The following is a 17,986-nucleotide window of genomic DNA, read 5'->3' on the forward strand; positions in this document are numbered from 1 at the left end:
ATTTTTTACTTTTTTGGAGGGTCTTTGTGATATTTTGGGGATTGCACCCTTACTCTTAGGGGGGGGGGGGAGGGTAGGCGCACCTGATAAAGTGGATCATACACATATGTTTTTTTTTAATGTTATTATTCCAGATGTGTTTCATGTTTTTATGCTTGAATTCTCTTGCTTTTTTAGTTTTGTTGTGTGGTGTTTTTTTCTTCAGAAGCATACTTTTAACACAAATTTTGATTTTATTCTTTTCTGCTAACAATCTAATCATTTCCCTCAGTTCTAACTATGCATGATGCATTAGTTTACTTACAATCTATCTTGTATGCTTCTCTAATGGTATTCCATAACTGATTTTTGCTAAATATTTGTTATCTGAGCAATAGTAATTGTTGATGTGTTAAATAGTTCATGTTATTTCTGCAATATGACAACAAATTCATTGAACATTTCTGGAAAATGTTTGTGTGTTTGTATGTGTGTGAACACTTTTTTATGACTTCTTTAACCAAAGAGGTAATGTGTTGAATCAATCAAAATTTTGTTAACATTATGTACTCACATGTGAACTGGTGCTGATTAATTTGTCTTGTCAATTGTTGCACAGGGTATGATAAAATGTTTTTCTCGTTTAGTGTGACTTTTGGAAAAGTAATACAAAGATTTGAAAACCCATCTTTGCACCCAAGGTCGTGTTCAGCTTCTGAATTTCGAGGAGATAATTTTGAAGTTGCGATCATAACTCATATTCAGGCTTACATAAGGTGTCTGGAGCCTCACCTGTAATTTTTCTGTATTCAAATCTACAATAAGCAGTGTTACGCTATCTATGGTCATTTTAAGAAGGGGGTGTTGGCCTCTTGACCCATCCCTAGATCCATGCTTATGTGTATCTCAGTGAAAACAATTACTAATTAAATTTGGCATCTATCACTCCAAGGATAAGGGCAGCATAGTTGATTTTTTTTTTATCCATCGAATATATTTGATTTTTATCCAAAAAGCAATGCAAATATTTGTATCTAAATGGTTATGGTTCAATCGCTCCAAGGAGCTTGCTGCATTCAATCATTTTTCTAATTAACATGACGACTATTACAAAAATTTTAAAAATGTCAAACAATTGAAAGAAAAACTAGTGTAGAGAGGGAGCTAGATAGTAACTATCTAATTAGGTTTTGATACCAATCACTTCTAAGAACACCATTTAAAAAAAATAAAGCATAAAATATTCGTTTTGAAGACATAGGAAAAAGATATGTGTTTTAGCAACTTGGTACTTTCAAATGCCCTCCCGTCAGTCTGTTTTCTTTCAACTTTTAAAGGTTTCTAATGTGATTTTGTAAAAATTATAAGAGGTATTAACTTTAATCCCCACGTTCAAGTTGTTTTTTTTTTTTAATTGAAAGTTTATATAATGCTAATAATGTTTTTTGTTTTTATTTTTTAAAATAAATATTGTTGCTATTATCTGGTAATAAAAAATAATAAATTGGTATGATCCTAGTAATTAATTCTTGTGGGTAATTTTTTGTGGTTTAAAGAGTAAGGATAAATTCACAGCAATTATGTAGCATAGCTGACGTCTCTCCCAATCCATTTGGGAAACTTAAGAACTTTGATTCTATCTCCATAATGAAGCTTTTCATTTTCTTTTAATAGTGAAATGGAAATCTTACAAGGAGAAATAAAATCCTTGCAAGCAGTAAAGGAAAGGCTAAAGCAACGAGTGATTGATTTGGAAGAAGAGTTAAAGAAGACAAAAGAAGAAGCTGAAAAAATCAAATCAAAGTTTGAAGAAGAAGTATGTTTTGCTTGTGTATTGCAGTTTACTTTAATTACAAATTTTAATGACAGAACTTACTTTGCATGGGAGCTTACAGGAACTCAGCTGCTGCAATTCATTTCAATTTCGCGTACATTTTCACATAGTAAGCAGAATTCAGAATGTCCACGTGTATGGAAGTAAGTTTTGAAGATTATAGACTGCACTTCTTTTGTTAAAAATTAAGCTCTGCTTGTAAGATTTGTCCCAGGAGTTCATAAAACAGTATTACACACTTTAACTAGTTTTATTTTTATTCTTATTGATATACAATACAAAGTACTTATAACTTTGAAATACTTTGAAGCATTTTATATTTTATGAAACGTCATCAAGAAATATCTAAAGACTTTCAAGCCCAACACAAAGGAGTTGTATCTGTGACTGTCCCAACCAGCTGACCAACTGTGACTGCCCCCTCCCTCCCCCTTCATTCAGCCTACAGCATTGAATTTTGGTTCAAAATTACTTTGGCACCTGAAGGTTTACATCTTGATTTTTTTTTTAAAGTTTTAAATTAGTTTTCTTGTAGTTAATTTTTAAGCTGAAATTCCACATAAATTGCTTACTAAGGGGATGAAAGATTCTCACACCCCTTAACATTCTATGCCATTTAAAAGACTTTTTTTTCTGCACTAACTGGAGTTTGATCCATTTTTTTTCGATCAATTAGAGCATGAGATAAAAAGGTTTCTAATTTATCAAAAATCCTAGGCTAAATTCGATTGAATAGCGGTGCTAAAGAGTAAAATGTTGCTGTAGACCACGAATTTAAACGACTTTTAAACTTACAAAATGGTTTTTGTACCAGTTAGTGTGACCCTCGGGGGAGGGATCCACACTAACTGGTTGCAAAAAGAATATTGCAATGTATCTTTTAATCAAGTTTTTTCTTTGGATGGGAGTGGGATTTTCATTTTTCTAATTATAATGAGCCTCTCATTTGGAAATTCCATATTCCACAGGAGAAGGGAGGGCAGGGTTTCATTTTGTTCTTATTTTAATTCATATAATCTGATTTTTCTTTTTAAATCTTTGCAAGCCAAATAAGGTTGTAAAGCAGTTTTCATAGGCATGCACACAGGGTCACCAGGGATACGGTGGTACCCCCATTAATACGAAAGAGGCTAAAATTGCACGTTTTTCGGTTCATTAATTTCTTACGTTTTAAAAATGCTTTTTTACACACAATATTTGAAACTTTTGCTTCAGCAAGTAAATGTGGAAGCCTTTCTAAGCACAATTTGAACCTCCTGGTACAGTGCTACCCCCATTGCTGAAGCCCTGCGCATGCCTATGACAGTTTTTAGGGGTTGATAAGCACTGTTAAGCAGGAGGCGAGACCCCTTTAGTGATTTGAAATTAAACTATTCAAACTTTAAATTTTTGCCTTACAAGTATTGAATATTATGAAATTAATGCTTGAATTTTAAGTAATTATTTAATAAAACTTGGGAATGGTATACTGGTAAACTTTAACATTAGTTTTTTTTCCCTCATGCACTACGACAGATTAACAACATATTTGCAAATATTTTCCTTTTTTTAATCTTTCTTTTGCCACAGCATTGATATATGTATCAAAATGTGATAAATTAATGAAAAAACATAATACAGTGCAATCCCATTACAACAAATGCTAATATAATGAAAAATCCATTTCAACAGAATACATTTTTAGTCTTGATTTTCTTTCCATTACATTACTTGATTTCCATTGCAACGAAATTACTGTTACAACGAACAAAATTTGTGGTTCCTTGAACTTCGTTGTAATGGGATTTCAGTGTATTCCGAGAATTTAAACATTCATAAATGCAAATGTTTGAAAAAAACTGAAAGTTTTTCTTCCTTTTTTTAAAATATTTTTACTGCATGAAGTATAGATGCTTTTTACAGTGTTCCATTTTAAATTCAAAGAATATGGTATGAAATGATTTGTTGGGTACTCTGGAGTGAATTACTAATTCTATTTTTTGAAAATTTTCAAAACTTAATGAAGTTTCGGTCACTCGTCTGGTCTGCACTACAGGGTGGCGACAGATCAGGGAAATCAGGGAGATCAGGGAAAAGTCAGGGAACTTTATTAATCAGGGAAAAGTCAGGGAAATATCAGGGAATTTTGAAAAAATAACAAAAAATCAGGGAAAATTGATTTTTTGAAGAAAAACATTTTTTTTTGCGTTACAAAATTAAGTACTTTTAATTCCTTACGCATTTTCCGCCAATTATCTGTTCAAAAAAAAAAAAAAAAAAAAAAGAGGAAAATTAATGAGGTGCGATTATACACTGCCGCATATTTGTGCATCTCTTTTCCTGAACGTCAAAGTATTGAATCTTACTTATTAACCACAGGATGAACTTCCTAAGATTGCTTTTGTGTCTGTTAGGTTGTTTATTTTACCTAGCTTGAAATTTCCTTTTATGTTTTCAATGCTACGTAAAATAAACAAACATACAGGCAAAGAGGAAGCCTTCAATTATGCCTTAGCTCCTTTGCCTTTATTCCATTGTCTCGAAGTAATTAGCGTACTATAATCACGATTTCAAGAAGAAATCTTTGGTTTTTGAATTAATACTATAAAAGCTTAAAAGTTATTACTTCTTCGCGTTTCTAATTTAATTGCTAAAATTGAACTTTCAATTAAAAAAACTTTGTTTTTTGCCGTTATACTATTTGTTGTCACCGCAGATTATAAAGGTTTTCTTTTCTTCAGACTTTAGTGATTCTTTAATTTTATAACCAAGTTGTATTCTTCTTTTATATATTTTGAAATTAACTAATTGCTTTTTTTCCCTTTTTTCCCCCTTGCATTTCAAAGTTGTTTGTTACAAAAGCAATCTACTTGTGTACTTAAGAAAATATCTTTATTTTTTTATTGTTAAAATGCTGTATTCATTCATTAAAACCTATGTTCTTGATTAGAGAAAAGCTCCCTATGAATGGTTGTCAAATGGTTTCATCTGTTTTGCATAAATATGTCAATTAGTTAATTTTCAAGAATAAATGCTTAACTTCTTATGCTAAGTGGTTTCTGGAAGTAAAGTTTTATTTTTTTTTTAAATTTTCTATAATCTTTCCATTGTATAAAAATTAAGTTTACTGTTTTGTAGGTCATCCCCCCCCCCCCAATTGTCTTGTTTTTTTTTTAACCATTTTATTTAAAGAAAAGTAGCATCTTTTTAAAATATATCTTTAGTTCAACAATTTTACGTAACTTAAAACGTTTAAAATACTGCATTTTATACAAACATACAATGGATATCAAGTAAAGCAAAGAAAGAAAACCATTATCATTGGTAACGTAAATCAGGGAAATTTGGTGAACTTAATCAGGGAAAAGTCAGGGAACTTTTTTTCACAGTTCCTGTCGCCACCCTGGCACTAATTCTGTATTAGCTACCAGTTTGTTTTAGCACTCTTGGCTTCCTTAAGAGGTTTTCCATCTCCAGCTCAGTCATTTTCCTATGCCGGGCTAATGAGTGCTAATAAGCACGAAACTGCAGTCCTCGGCTGGAAATGACTGAGCTGGCGGTGTATTTCATGTATTAGTTTTAATAACTACATGAATGAATGAAATTTCTTCTTTATGTTTTACATTATTATAGGAAGATATACCTCTTGCCCAGAGAAAACGTTTCACCAGAGTAGAAATGGCTCGAGTCTTAATGGAACGTAATCAGTACAAAGAGAAATTAATGGAACTCCAAGAGGCTGTTCGGTGGACTGAAATGATCCGAGCATCTAGAAATGATCCCGCTTCAGATCAGAGGAAGAATCAGTCTTCTATTAGAAAATTGTAATTATGTTAATGTGTGTTTTCATGAAAGAAATAACTGCCTGTTTGTATATAAATGAACTTTCCAAAGAACCAATATATTTTTTAATTTTAATGTATCGTAATAATATGTCTATCTAAGCAGAAAAAGGGTTGTTACTCGGCTGGGTCAATATATATCACTTCATCCAGGCCATGAAACCATTGGTCTCAAATTTCAATGATATTTTTTTCATTTGTTCCATTTACCATCACAATTAACCTTCTGAATTTTTTTGTTCATAGCTTAAATACTTTTTGAGATATTAATTTTCGAAAATGAGTTAAAAGACGCGCTTTTGCTTTTCCAAGAAATGTTGCGCTAGTGACATATTTAAAGCAAAAAATTCATAACTTTTCAATTTTCATGATATCACAAATATTTTTTCTCTAGAATTTTCAGAATAACTTCCAGAATAAGAAAAAAATGTATTTGAAAATACATTTAATGAATAGTGCAGTTACCATTAGCTCAAACTTGGATTTAAACATTTTGAAAAAAAAAAAAAAAACATTAAAAAAAAAAGGCACAACACCAATTAAAGTATTTTTTTTTTTTAAATAATCTTTAAAGTATAAACTAACTGGTTCTAAAAAGAAATTGGCGTTTTTTTTTTTTTACTGGCAATATAGTTAATTTCACTGGAAACAACAAATTATGGACACAATAGTTTATGCAAAATAACTATTTTTGGTTTACTACTATGCAATACTAATTGCTCTATAATCGTATACACAAGCTATATATAATACAAAATAAGGTTGTTTTACAACACATTAGCTCATAATTCAATTTTGATAAAATTAAAATAAAAAAAAGAATTTACATAAAATTGGGGGGGTGGGGGAATGGCTGATTCATGATTTTGTACTAAATATTCTAAACTTTATACTGGCTCATTTTCTATTTACACCTGTGAAATACCAAATTGGCCAAAAGTAAATTTTACTTATAAAATAGAACTATTTGAAACAAAAATTTGTGCGTGACAATACCTTTTCATTGACCTTGAATCTGTTTTAAAATGCAATTGCTACGGAGGTCGATTGAATTTATCTCTTTTTCGGGAAAATAGTATTCTTCCTGAGGCTTCTGTAAGTGGAGGATTGACCCATGAAATTATATTGCTTATCAGAATGCTGCAAACATCTTCTTTTGAGGGCAAGTGGAAAGATGGAGCTGGTCCATGGGGTTGCATAGGAGTTACTTTAAAGTCACCTTCTTCGTGTTTGGACAATACAAATCCAAAAAACCACTGGTTGTCATAAATGCAGGCACCCCTCGGGGGTGAAATCATAAGACATTTTCTTTTTTTCTGAGCAATGTTTAATATTTAACTAAGCACTTTTAATATGAATTAAAATTGTTACATCACTAATAGTTTTGTGCATGTAAAACACAAGTAAAAAAGGAATATTATATTACTCTGCTATATTAATGATGTATTATACATTATAAAATATAGTAAATAGCTTTTTGGTTATTTTTAATAATGAATAAACAATATTACTGTAATTAATAAAATTTTTATATTGAAATACCAAGGTTTAAAAAATAAATATTGAAAATATCAAAATATCATGATATTTTCAAAATAAATATTGGACATATATCGTGATACATATCGGCGAACCCTGTTTGACACTATGCTCAAACTGGAAACTATTAAAGCATTATCATTTTTGTTCTTTGTATAAATTACAGCTGGATGAAGAGAGCAACTATCACCTGTCCAATGGTACCCTTGAGCTTCATTTTGCAAGATAGAGGAGTAGTTTTCACTAAAATCCATTATAACAATGGCTTCATCTAATTTGAGATTACCTTTGATTTTTTTCAAATATCTAGCTTGAGCGTTAGTTATGAAGGAGAGAGGTATTAGTTTTCTGAGGCTTCAATTAAAATTTCCAAATATTCTTCAGAGGTGATGGTGAACTGCACCTGTTGAGTTCTGTCTGTAAAAATCCAAGCAGAATAAGTAACTTCATCAATAGGATCCCACTCTTCAAATTTTCCCCTAACAAAAGGTTTCAGGATGTCACTTGAAGTGCAGACTGTACAGCACCGTAACATACAATCCCTGTTTTCTATTGAACAAACTAACTTCTCAACAAGGGCGGATCTAGGATTTCTTCAAGGGAGGGGCGAAACTGCGTTTTTAGAACTTCAATGTTGGAAAAATTGCAGAGTTCCAAACCCTCTTCCCCTAACGAAATTGAGTATCATTTGAAATTGAATGTCTGGAACTGTAGTTTCGAAAAATTGGCAGAGGAAAGAGTTTGAACCTCATTCTTTCCTCTAATAACATACCAAACATGGTTTAAAATTGCGTTTTCAAGGCCTCAAGTTCAAAATATTCCAAAACATTTCCAGTTGAAAGTTCCCTTAAATTCTTTGCTGATTGTCAAAAAATACTTTTGGAACTTCAATGTCAAAAAATTGCTGGTAGAGACACTCAAGAGAGGGGCGATCGCCCTCATCGCCCCTGCCTTAGATCCGTCCATGCTTCTCAATGAGTTCATTGTAGTTTTCTTCAATTGAACAAGCCTGTAATAATAGTGAAACATTTTCATGAATTGTGCATACACAAACAAAATGTGTACCAGCAGTACCTGCTAATACACACCACTTTGGTCTAAGCATGCAAAACTTAGACAATCCAATTTTGATCTCTGGGTGGTCCAACTTGAAAGCACCTTCCATGGTACAAAGCAATATCAAATCAAAGGAATAAGTATAATTATTCCTTTGAATTTTATGTTTTCATAAAAAAGCACAAGATTGTTGATCCTTTGTTTTTTTCAGTAATTCTTATGTCTTTTCCGACAGCTTCAGCAGTCTGTTTAGCTCAAGTAGTTCGTCTGAAAAAGCGATGAGGAAATCTCCAACTTCATCTGGCATTTTATACAGTTCTCCATCGGTTCATGTCAGTCCCACTTTGGATGCCCTGCGGAAGACGAGGTTGGGAGAAAAAGGGAGAAGTGTTGATTTTCTTGATAGTGATTTGTGAGTTTTATTCAAGCATCCAACAACCTTACTAACTACTTAATGCCATTTCCATTCTGTATGTGCATGTCATCCATGTTGCTCGTGAAACAAGGTCCTTTGTATTTCCTTTCCGTTGCATGTTTTGTTACGCATGATGTGTGTTTGTGCTATTTGTGTAACATAGTTTTATGTATGTGATCCTGTGTATTAGATACTGAAGTGATAGAATAAAAAGAAATGATCTAAAAATACATTCTGATTTTTTATTCATTGTTGCAATTGGACAAAGTTCCAACCCATAACATGCCAGGTGACAAATCATAATGTATGCTGTTGTTTCTGCAACAAATTTCGAGACTTCTTTGTATTATCCTCTTGTTTGCATTGAAATGATTATAGGTAGCTGAGTACAGAGCTAGAAAAATGTCTTTATTAAAAATAAAAACCAATGTTGGAAGCACTTGTAGCAAAAAAGGAGACTTGTTTCAAGGAGCGAAAGAACTTTTTTGTCAATGCAACAAATTCGAGCTTGTGAATGAAAAAATATGAAGCTTTGCTGGATGTGTTTTCATCACACAAACTCGGTTCTTTTGCATGGAAAAAAAGTTTGTTATTCTAAAATACATTTTTATTGCTGTTTGTTTTTGTTTTTTTGCATTCATATTTACTAATTCATACTAAAGTACCCTTTTTGCCTCTTAAATTTGCCATCAGTTTTGTTATTTCTGTAAAATTACTCAGATGATAGTGTTTGTTTTTATTATAGCTTATTATAGCACATATTATAGCTCAGATCATAATGACGTTCAACTTAATTTATAAATTAATTTCGCTGTGATGTATGAAATGGAATTTAATATTCAAGGAAAAAAGAAAAAAAACTTCAAGTTGCATCAAAATTGTCGCGCCATTTCAGTGAACAGAAAAGTTACCTGAGCAATCTTATTGCAGATTTATGCTTTTAATATGTTTTCTCAAGTTTTACTGTTGCTTACCCCTGGTATCACTCATACAGGCTCCTGGACACTAGTGCCAAATCTATGAAGCTTGGGGAAGCTCTGGTCCCCTCAATAAGTTGTGTGTATAAATTGTCCCCCCCCCAACCCCATCCCCACCCAAATATAGTTTTTTACAAGTTGGCCTCCTTGCTCCTAAGGACCAGGAATACCCAACGTTTGCGCTATCAATCCATCAAATGTTCATAGTTTATCTTCTTATCATTTTTTAAGCTGATATTTGCTAAGTCACTTTTAAAACAGTAAAAATGGCAATGGGTTATGCACCCTAGGCATAGCAAGCAACCAAAGTCCTTTAAGCAAGCATTTTTCCAAAAAAAAAAAAAAAAATGAATTTCCATACACACATTTGTTTTCAGTTATTTTCTTTTTAAATTTATATTTAAGCTAAAAGTGTTATAGCAACCCTGTTAAAGTTCATTAAGGGATTATTTTAATGTGATTCCTTAAAATTAACTTTCTACTTTGCTGAGAAATCATAGCATAAATATTTTGTTCTATTTGCCTGTCCTCTTTAAAAGAAAAACTGCCCATGTTTCACTTTACACTAGCATTTTTGAGCCTACTCAATATTTTTGAAAAGAAGAGATTTCTGTTAGTTGTTGGTTATTGACCAGTATTATTGCACGGTGCTACTAAGCGACTGTTGTATCTCAAACAATGCAATTTTAGTGCCTGGTTTTTATACATCTGAAAGAGAAATTCTTTGTTTTTTTAAGAATAATTTTAGATTGAAGATGAGAGGGAAAATAAACTCACTAGCAGCACATCCCGCATTTATTTATCTCCCATAAAACTTATTTCGTAATATTGATTGAGCATTTTATTCATTCATCTATTTTTAAACTTAGCTTCATCAATGACTTTTCATGCTTTCCTTCGTAATATACAAACAGCATTTGTGTTTCATGCAGTTTTCAGTGAAAATCATTCAATCAGGAAAAATGTACGTTATGAAAATGAGTTTCTGAAATTTTTGATTGATAAACATAATTTAGAAAAAAAGCATGAAAGCCTGTAGTGTGTTAACTCTCAATGGCTGTTCATTTCACTCACTTACTGAATTTTGTATGCAATTATTAAAAAGAAGATTATATAAGCCTTATTGTTTTTTCTTGCATGGTTTTTATTATCTTGACTTTCGTACTGTTAGTGAATGTAAGAATATTTCTTTTAAATTAATGAATTGAACTCGTTAAATTGCTCTGAAAGTTCAAAATTATAGTTTTATGGCAACTGCTATTACCAGTGGTGGCTCGTGGGAGGGGCCAGAGGCGGCCCGGGCCCCCTCACTTTTTACAGAAGACAATAATTTGCAACTTTTATTTATTATCCTTTTTACTTTCTTCTATATCTAATATATACTATATCTAATATGTAATATATCTATGTAATATATATCTAATATATAATATATCTATATCTAATATATAATAATTTACTTTCTTCTATGTCTAACATATGGAAGAAAGTATTGGATTCGGGCAAATTTTCAAATTTTGACGGATTTGAACGCTTTGAGGTGTGTTGAATCCATTTCAACCATTGCGTGCCTTAGAAAAGCATTCATTATTTTTTAGATTTTTTTTATATTACTTTTGAATTACCTTAGAAGTTACTACTTCTTCACGTTTTTAATTTAGTTGCTAAAGTGAATTTAATTTCATTACTTTAACCGAAAAAAATTAAGAAAGTTTAAATATTAAGAAAAAAAATATATATATATTTTAATCCTTTTTTTCCAAAAACCGTTGGGGGGGGGGGGCGAGTGTACCCATGATCTGGCCCCCTCACTTTTTCAAGGCATGAGCCGCCACTGGCTATTACTATACGCTTTTTCACCAAAAGGATTGAGGCGCTTAAAAAAATTCCCATTTTTACGGGTTTCTCAAGAAATAATAGATTAATTGTTTTGTAGCTTTTGTCACATAAAAGGTATACACCAGCTGTCATTTTTCATTAAAAATTAAGTCACAAAAGCATTTAGGCGATCAGCAACAGATTGAGGAAAACAAAAACATTTTTGTTCATCCCTCATAGTAAATAGTTGGGAATAAGCTGCAGATTTCGGAAATTAGTAAGTTTACTATGTACAATTATTTTACACATACTTTTGAGAAAATACTGATATTCACAAAGCTATAACCTTTTATTTCAAAAATATGAACATTATTTGAAGGTTTTTTGCTTATAACACGCTAAGTTTTCCATCAAACCTTAATAAACTTTCAGAGAGTTTGAGTACACAAATGTATAGTACTAAAATTTGAAATTAAAATATTGAAAATTTGATGAAATATGAATATCTAAAACAATTAATTTTCTCCCGCACATACCGGAAAGATAGCAATTCATAAGTTTCAAAATTAAAAACTCCGACTCATAATCAAATTCGAGTTCAATATCTTAAAAATTCAGAAAGATATCAGCGATCTAGTGAGCCGAGTTTCAATAACTCTTGGATAGGTGGTGAATCATAAGGGATGGCAATCAGGATCAATAAAAATATGTATTATCCGGGCAATAAGCAAAACATATTCTTTAATAAACTTTCTTATTTTTTTACCATAAAAAAACATTGCTTTGTAACAAAATTACGCAGGATTGTTACTTGCTAACACTTTAACCTTTATTAGTTCAGCTGCTGTGGTTTCGGACTGACACTGTTAATGTACTGTGTTGTTTAATAGATTACCATATTTTATTGTACAATTTACGTAGGAGTTGTAATTAATCAAAATAAAGAGGGAATATTTGGTACATTTTATTTTTCCATTCTTACTATCATAATTTGAATATATATATATATATATATATATATATATATATATATATATACAAGCAATTAACAACAAGCACACAAGGTTACAAAAACAGATAAATGATATAAATGAAGCCAGAACTCCTCAGCAGTGGAAGCTTCATCCTATGGTCAAAAGACCAAAAAATTATTCTTAAACTAAATGAAAGATGTCCTGTTCCGAAAAAGCTAACATTCAAGAATACATTGGGCGCAACGCACTACATGTGAAAATGAATGCAGATTTCTGGAACTGAGACCTTAATCTATACACTGGGGTTTCATCTCTGTTTTAGAAATCAAAGGCTATCAATAATGACTTTCCACCATACCGCCAGCAAAAATCGAAAAGTCTTGCCTACATGTCCGGATGCAAAATAAAATCCACAATCATCGTGTCAGTATTCGTGCCAGTTAATAAAAGTAAAACAAAACTGTTCAAAATAAATAAAAAATATCATCCGTTAAAAGCAGATCCATACTTCATACAGGGTCGACCGAAAAACAAATTTCAAAAGACTTCATCAGCTGAAGTCGACACGTATGGTTTTCTCTAGAAAATTCATAAGAGTGAATAGCTAGACAATTACAGTGAAGCAAAATACTGATTAAAGGCTATTCTAGAGAAATGTTTTTTACTAGAATATTTGGGAAATCGTTTTCAAGTAGTTTCTTTTTCAGTAGATTCATTTCTTGGTTGAATGCTGTAATAGAGTTGCAAATTCTTTTGATTCTGATAGCTTGTGAAACAATGATGACAATAAAAACTTTTTTACAGAGGCAAGAAGAAAAACTTTGCAGACAGTTAACTTTGAATTGAAATTTGCGTTTTTTATCATAAATTGTAGTTTTACAGTTGTAGTCAATATTAATTTTAATGTCAAGAAAATTATAAACTTTACAATTAGAACTAGTCTTTTTTAATGTAAGCGAGAAATGATTTTTTTTTTTTGCTGAGTTAAGAACAGTTGGAGTAGTTGATCTTTACTAATAATAAAGCTGAAAGTCTGTCTGGATCTTTGTGACAGGCATAACGCCTAGATGCTTCGGCCACTTTTCATGAAATTTGGCACAAAATTAGTTTTTAGCATGAAAGTGTGCACCTCAAAGCAATTTTTCAAAAAATAAATTTTTATCTTTTTCCATTCCAATTTTAAGAACATTTTCCGGAGCCAAATTATCATAAGATGGACGAGTAAATTACCAAGTTATCATAACGTGGAACCGTAACATGAGCAAGTCAATTGGCAAGAAATTCATCCTACATTATTTGTAAATACACAGGCGAACCAAAAGACCTTTTAGTTTTCTACTACAGGCAAACTGTGCGTGTACCACTAGTACATAATAAATCATTGATATATGTGCAATATATATGTATTATGTAATTTTCTTTAATTCTTGAAATTTGATCGAGATAAACGAAGTTGTACTGTATAGGAGAAAAAGGAACTTATATATATTTTAAAACATTTTTTTTCCCCAAGCTAAAAGTTGTAGATTTTTTTTTAATTTCCAAAATGTCAAAATCTTTACCTCAATTTCTGAATTTTGAGCTCTACCAAATTTTGGACCTGGATTTCGGGTGGTATGCAGATTTGATTTTAAAATCCCCTATTTAAAGTTGAAAAATCCCTTTTACCCTTGAACTTTTTTTGCTAAATGTATTCTTGTAAAGCCTCTCGAATTTTTACACAAAAGTTCCCTCATTTTCAATTTTCAATGTTGGCAGATATGATAGACAATATGTCGTTATGTAAAATGTGGAATAGATAGTTGCTACTTATAAAGTATTTTTCAATAATTGTATTGTTTAAAGTAATCTTGACGTAAACCATGTTTTATTTTAGAGCCTCTGAGAGGTTTCAGCAGCAGAGAGCAAGAGAAAGGAAAGAACAGTATAAGCAAGTCCGTGCCCATGTAAAGAAAGAAGATGGCAGAATGCAGGCATATGGATGGAGTCTTCCAATTCATGTTAGCGACAATAAAACTAGTAGTGATACTGAATCAAAGAGTTCCATCGCATTTGATCCAAGTTTTCCTGTGCCTGTTCCCGTTTACTGCAGGCCTTTAATGGATAAAGAACCTGGAATGAAGGTAAAGTAGATTTAAAAAAAAAAAAAACCCTGATATGTTTCTAAGGGCCTGTGTGTTCGCAAAATTTAAATTTTAGAGGGTGTATTAATAAAATAACACTTTTTTTAATGCCACAATAGAAAAAAAATAAATGTATAATTGTCCAAAAAAAAAAATGCAGCAAAAAAGGTTACCATTCTATACTAATGAAAATTTCTGATCAACAAAATGAAATAAGCAGCTAAGATTGTTCATCCTTTTTTAGTGTTTTGCTTATTTTTCAATTTTTACTGCAGACTTGCCAACTCTCCCGTTTTTCTTTTTTGTCCCTTTCTCTTCTATATTCAAATATCAATTTCTCCGGTTTTTCATCATATTTTTAATTCAAAATTTTTTTAAATAATTTATTAAGATCTTTGTTTAAAAAGAAAATGTTGTTAATAGATGATGTTTCCATATTTTGTCAACCAGATGGCACCTGAAATAAGCTTACGATAAGCTTACAATTTTAGGGCGTTGTGTGAATCTGCTAGTATCTATTTATGATTCGCCTTTTTCTGCTAATTTCCTAAATTTTGCGCTGTGCAAATAATCTTGAGCTAAAGTGTATAGTTTTTTTTTGGGGGGGGTCTCCCCCTCCCCCAATAAATAAGCCTGTATTTCAAAGGGACTGCAATAAATAGAAACTTATTGTTCTATTTGAAATGTACTGCTGTAGAAAAAAAAAGATGTCTTTACTCTTGAGTATTTGCTTTATTTTCTCATGTATTTGCCTTTTTTTTTGCCATTTGTGTTACATGTTTTTCAACTTATTAACCTAATGAAAACATAGTTTAGATCACAATGGTGTATTTTCTTAGCGCTACTGCTCCAATTATAGATTGTATTGGTGTTTTTTCTTTAAATAATTAAATGTAAAATAAAGCATATTATTTCACTTTCATGCTATTTTACATAGGTTTTAGAAATCTGGATGATATTAAATTTGTGTACTGGATAAAATCATGTTTCTTACTCAAGTAAGGTCATTTAAAATCTCCCTTTTTTGTCCCCTGAACCTTTGTCCTAATTTCTTGTTTTTTTATTTCCGTGAAGTTGGCAGGCCTGTCACTGTAATGAGATTTTAACTGTGTCCCGTAGGAAATGCACTGGAATGTATCATTATGCATTTTCTAAATCTTTCCCTTGATTTTTTTTTAAAAAATTAATCCGTGATTATCTCAAAGCAAATTTTAAGTAACCTTTTTTGAAGGCGCTGTTTATTTGAAACAAATCTTAAAATATATTCCCCACTTACAGATTTGGTGTGCTGCTGGTGTTAACCTTCATGGGGGACGAACCAGAGATGGTGGGTCCATTGTGGGAGCCAGTGTATTTTATTCGTCTCCACCAGAAGAAGACATATCTCCAGCAGATTTATCAGAAGTTGACAAACTGAATCATGAATTAGCTGTAAGTAACAGTTGTATGTATGTATAATTGAAATAGTAATAATAATGAATAAAACTCTGGCTCTGGTTTTGGTTGCAGCCCTCAAGCATTTAGAAGTAAGAAATCTTTGTTCTAGATAACACTGAGGATCAGTGATGTAGCCATCTGAGATCTGGGGCTTGTTTCTGACCAATTTATGGCCTCTAAACTCAAAAATGATCTCCATTTTTGTCTATCATGTCAATTTTTAAGCTGCAATGGGCTCAAAGCCACCAATTTGCAGATGTTGGATGTTTCAAGAAATATGTATATGTTACCGTTAAAGTATATAACGCAGTTATTTTATAGAATACCTAGTTATTTCAAGGAATAACTGATCGTGTCCATTAAAGTGTATAATGTTTTTAATTTGACACTTTACCGAGTTATTCTATGAATTAACTAGTATTCTATGAATTAACTAATGAGAGACAAAGTGAAAAAGAAACAATTTCTAATTTATGCAGCATATAAATGGTATTTATACGCTGCAAAGTATCTCAATAAATAATAGGTGGAAACAGTATTTGACGAACAGCAGCAGGCAATGTATGTGCAAGCAATCAATTAACCGGAATGAACTGGCGCCAACACGCTAAACAATTTGGCCCTATGGCCTGGAATATTTCATAAATGCAGTAGGGGTGGAAGGTATATGTATTTGTTGTTTAAGATATATGATATAGATTATTTTATGCTTTAACGGGCTGCAGATCGTTATTCTATGAAATAACTAGTTAAACCATGAAATGTAAGAGAGTTTTACACTTTAACGTACATGATCAGTTATTCTATGAAATAACTAGGTATTCTGAAAAATAACAGATTTTATGCTTTAATGGTAACATATACACAGGAAAAAAGAAAAAAATTACACAATTCATTTTTCTTTTTTTTGTGTTACTGATGAATAAAGAATTATTTGGCATTCTAAACTGAAAATTTAACTTTTTGCCATGACAGTAAAACCAACTCAAATTTGTCACAGATAATGTGTCTATTTTACCCTAAAAAAGATCAGAAGTGAAACTTGGCAGAAATTCTATTAATAATTGTTCCCCTATGTCCATCAAAGACACTGTTCCTCAAATTATCAAAAGGTGCTCATCAGTGTTTTAACTTTTTTATTTTGCTTTCATGTATTAGTGTTTGTAAAAGCGAAAAAAACAACTAAATATTGGAGAAGCTGTGAATTTATTTATATTCCAAGACTTAGTAGTAAATTTTTGCATGTAAAATTTAAAATGTTAATTTTTCTCATATGTATATCATTGCCTTCCTTTTTATTTAGGAACAAGAAAAATCTAGAAAAGAAAATGAAGAGATGGAGCAGAGGTTATCATCCCTCATATGGATAGGGACGAGTACTCATACAAACAGTAAAGTAAATGTCATCGATGCTAGAAATCCCGGAGATGTCCTCAGTAGTTTTTTTGTGTGTTCTTCCCATCTGTTGTGCATAGCAAGTGTTCCAGGTGAGACATCTTTCATGACCTGCTTTTAGTAACATTATTTTCCTGTAAAAGTGAAGTTAATCATTCACAAATCGAAAATTTCTTGACAGGTAACTTTTTCATAGTTGGTTGTTTTTGCATTGTTATTTGATTGTTACTTTTCTTTTTTTGAGCAAACATGAATTACTTCTTGTTCTTACCAAGTGTGGCCAAATTATTATACTTAACTTTTCTTTATTTTTATTTGTTTTTATTGTTACATAGTTTTATTCTTTGAAAATATTTTAAAGTTTATTCTTTTTCCACACTTTATTTTTTGTTCTTTAAAATTATTTTAAATGTATGAATGTCAGTGTCCCTTAATATTTCAAGTTACAAAATTCTTCTTGTGACTGATTTTTGGAAAAAATTAACGATTTTATGTGTAATACCAGGTAACTCAAGTAACCATATCCTGTACTGAAAGCATGCCACACCCAAACCAAGCCATGATTGCAGCAAAAGGCAGAGTTACAAAATGTTAAATAATTATTTTTTTTTACCTATT

The 17,986-nt window shown here is 31.4% G+C and overlaps 1 protein-coding gene across 2 annotated transcripts in view; it reads left to right on the forward strand.

Annotated features, from left to right (window-relative positions):
* The window catches only part of LOC129227667 (C-Jun-amino-terminal kinase-interacting protein 4-like), a 61,120-nt gene that overhangs the window by 24,330 nt on the left and 18,804 nt on the right, over window positions 1-17,986 (forward strand). For both annotated transcript variants that reach the window (XM_054862262.1, XM_054862269.1), the window contains exons 11-16: window positions 1,654-1,795; window positions 5,426-5,616; window positions 8,465-8,641; window positions 14,290-14,536; window positions 15,815-15,967; window positions 17,277-17,460. In XM_054862262.1, coding sequence (XP_054718237.1) covers window positions 1,654-1,795; window positions 5,426-5,616; window positions 8,465-8,641; window positions 14,290-14,536; window positions 15,815-15,967; window positions 17,277-17,460 — 1,094 coding nt within the window. The remainder of the gene's footprint in view (window positions 1-1,653; window positions 1,796-5,425; window positions 5,617-8,464; window positions 8,642-14,289; window positions 14,537-15,814; window positions 15,968-17,276; window positions 17,461-17,986) is intronic.

This window comes from Uloborus diversus, chromosome 1 (genome assembly GCF_026930045.1).
Source record: "Uloborus diversus isolate 005 chromosome 1, Udiv.v.3.1, whole genome shotgun sequence".
In the NCBI taxonomy this organism is placed as follows: Eukaryota; Metazoa; Arthropoda; class Arachnida; order Araneae; family Uloboridae; genus Uloborus; species Uloborus diversus.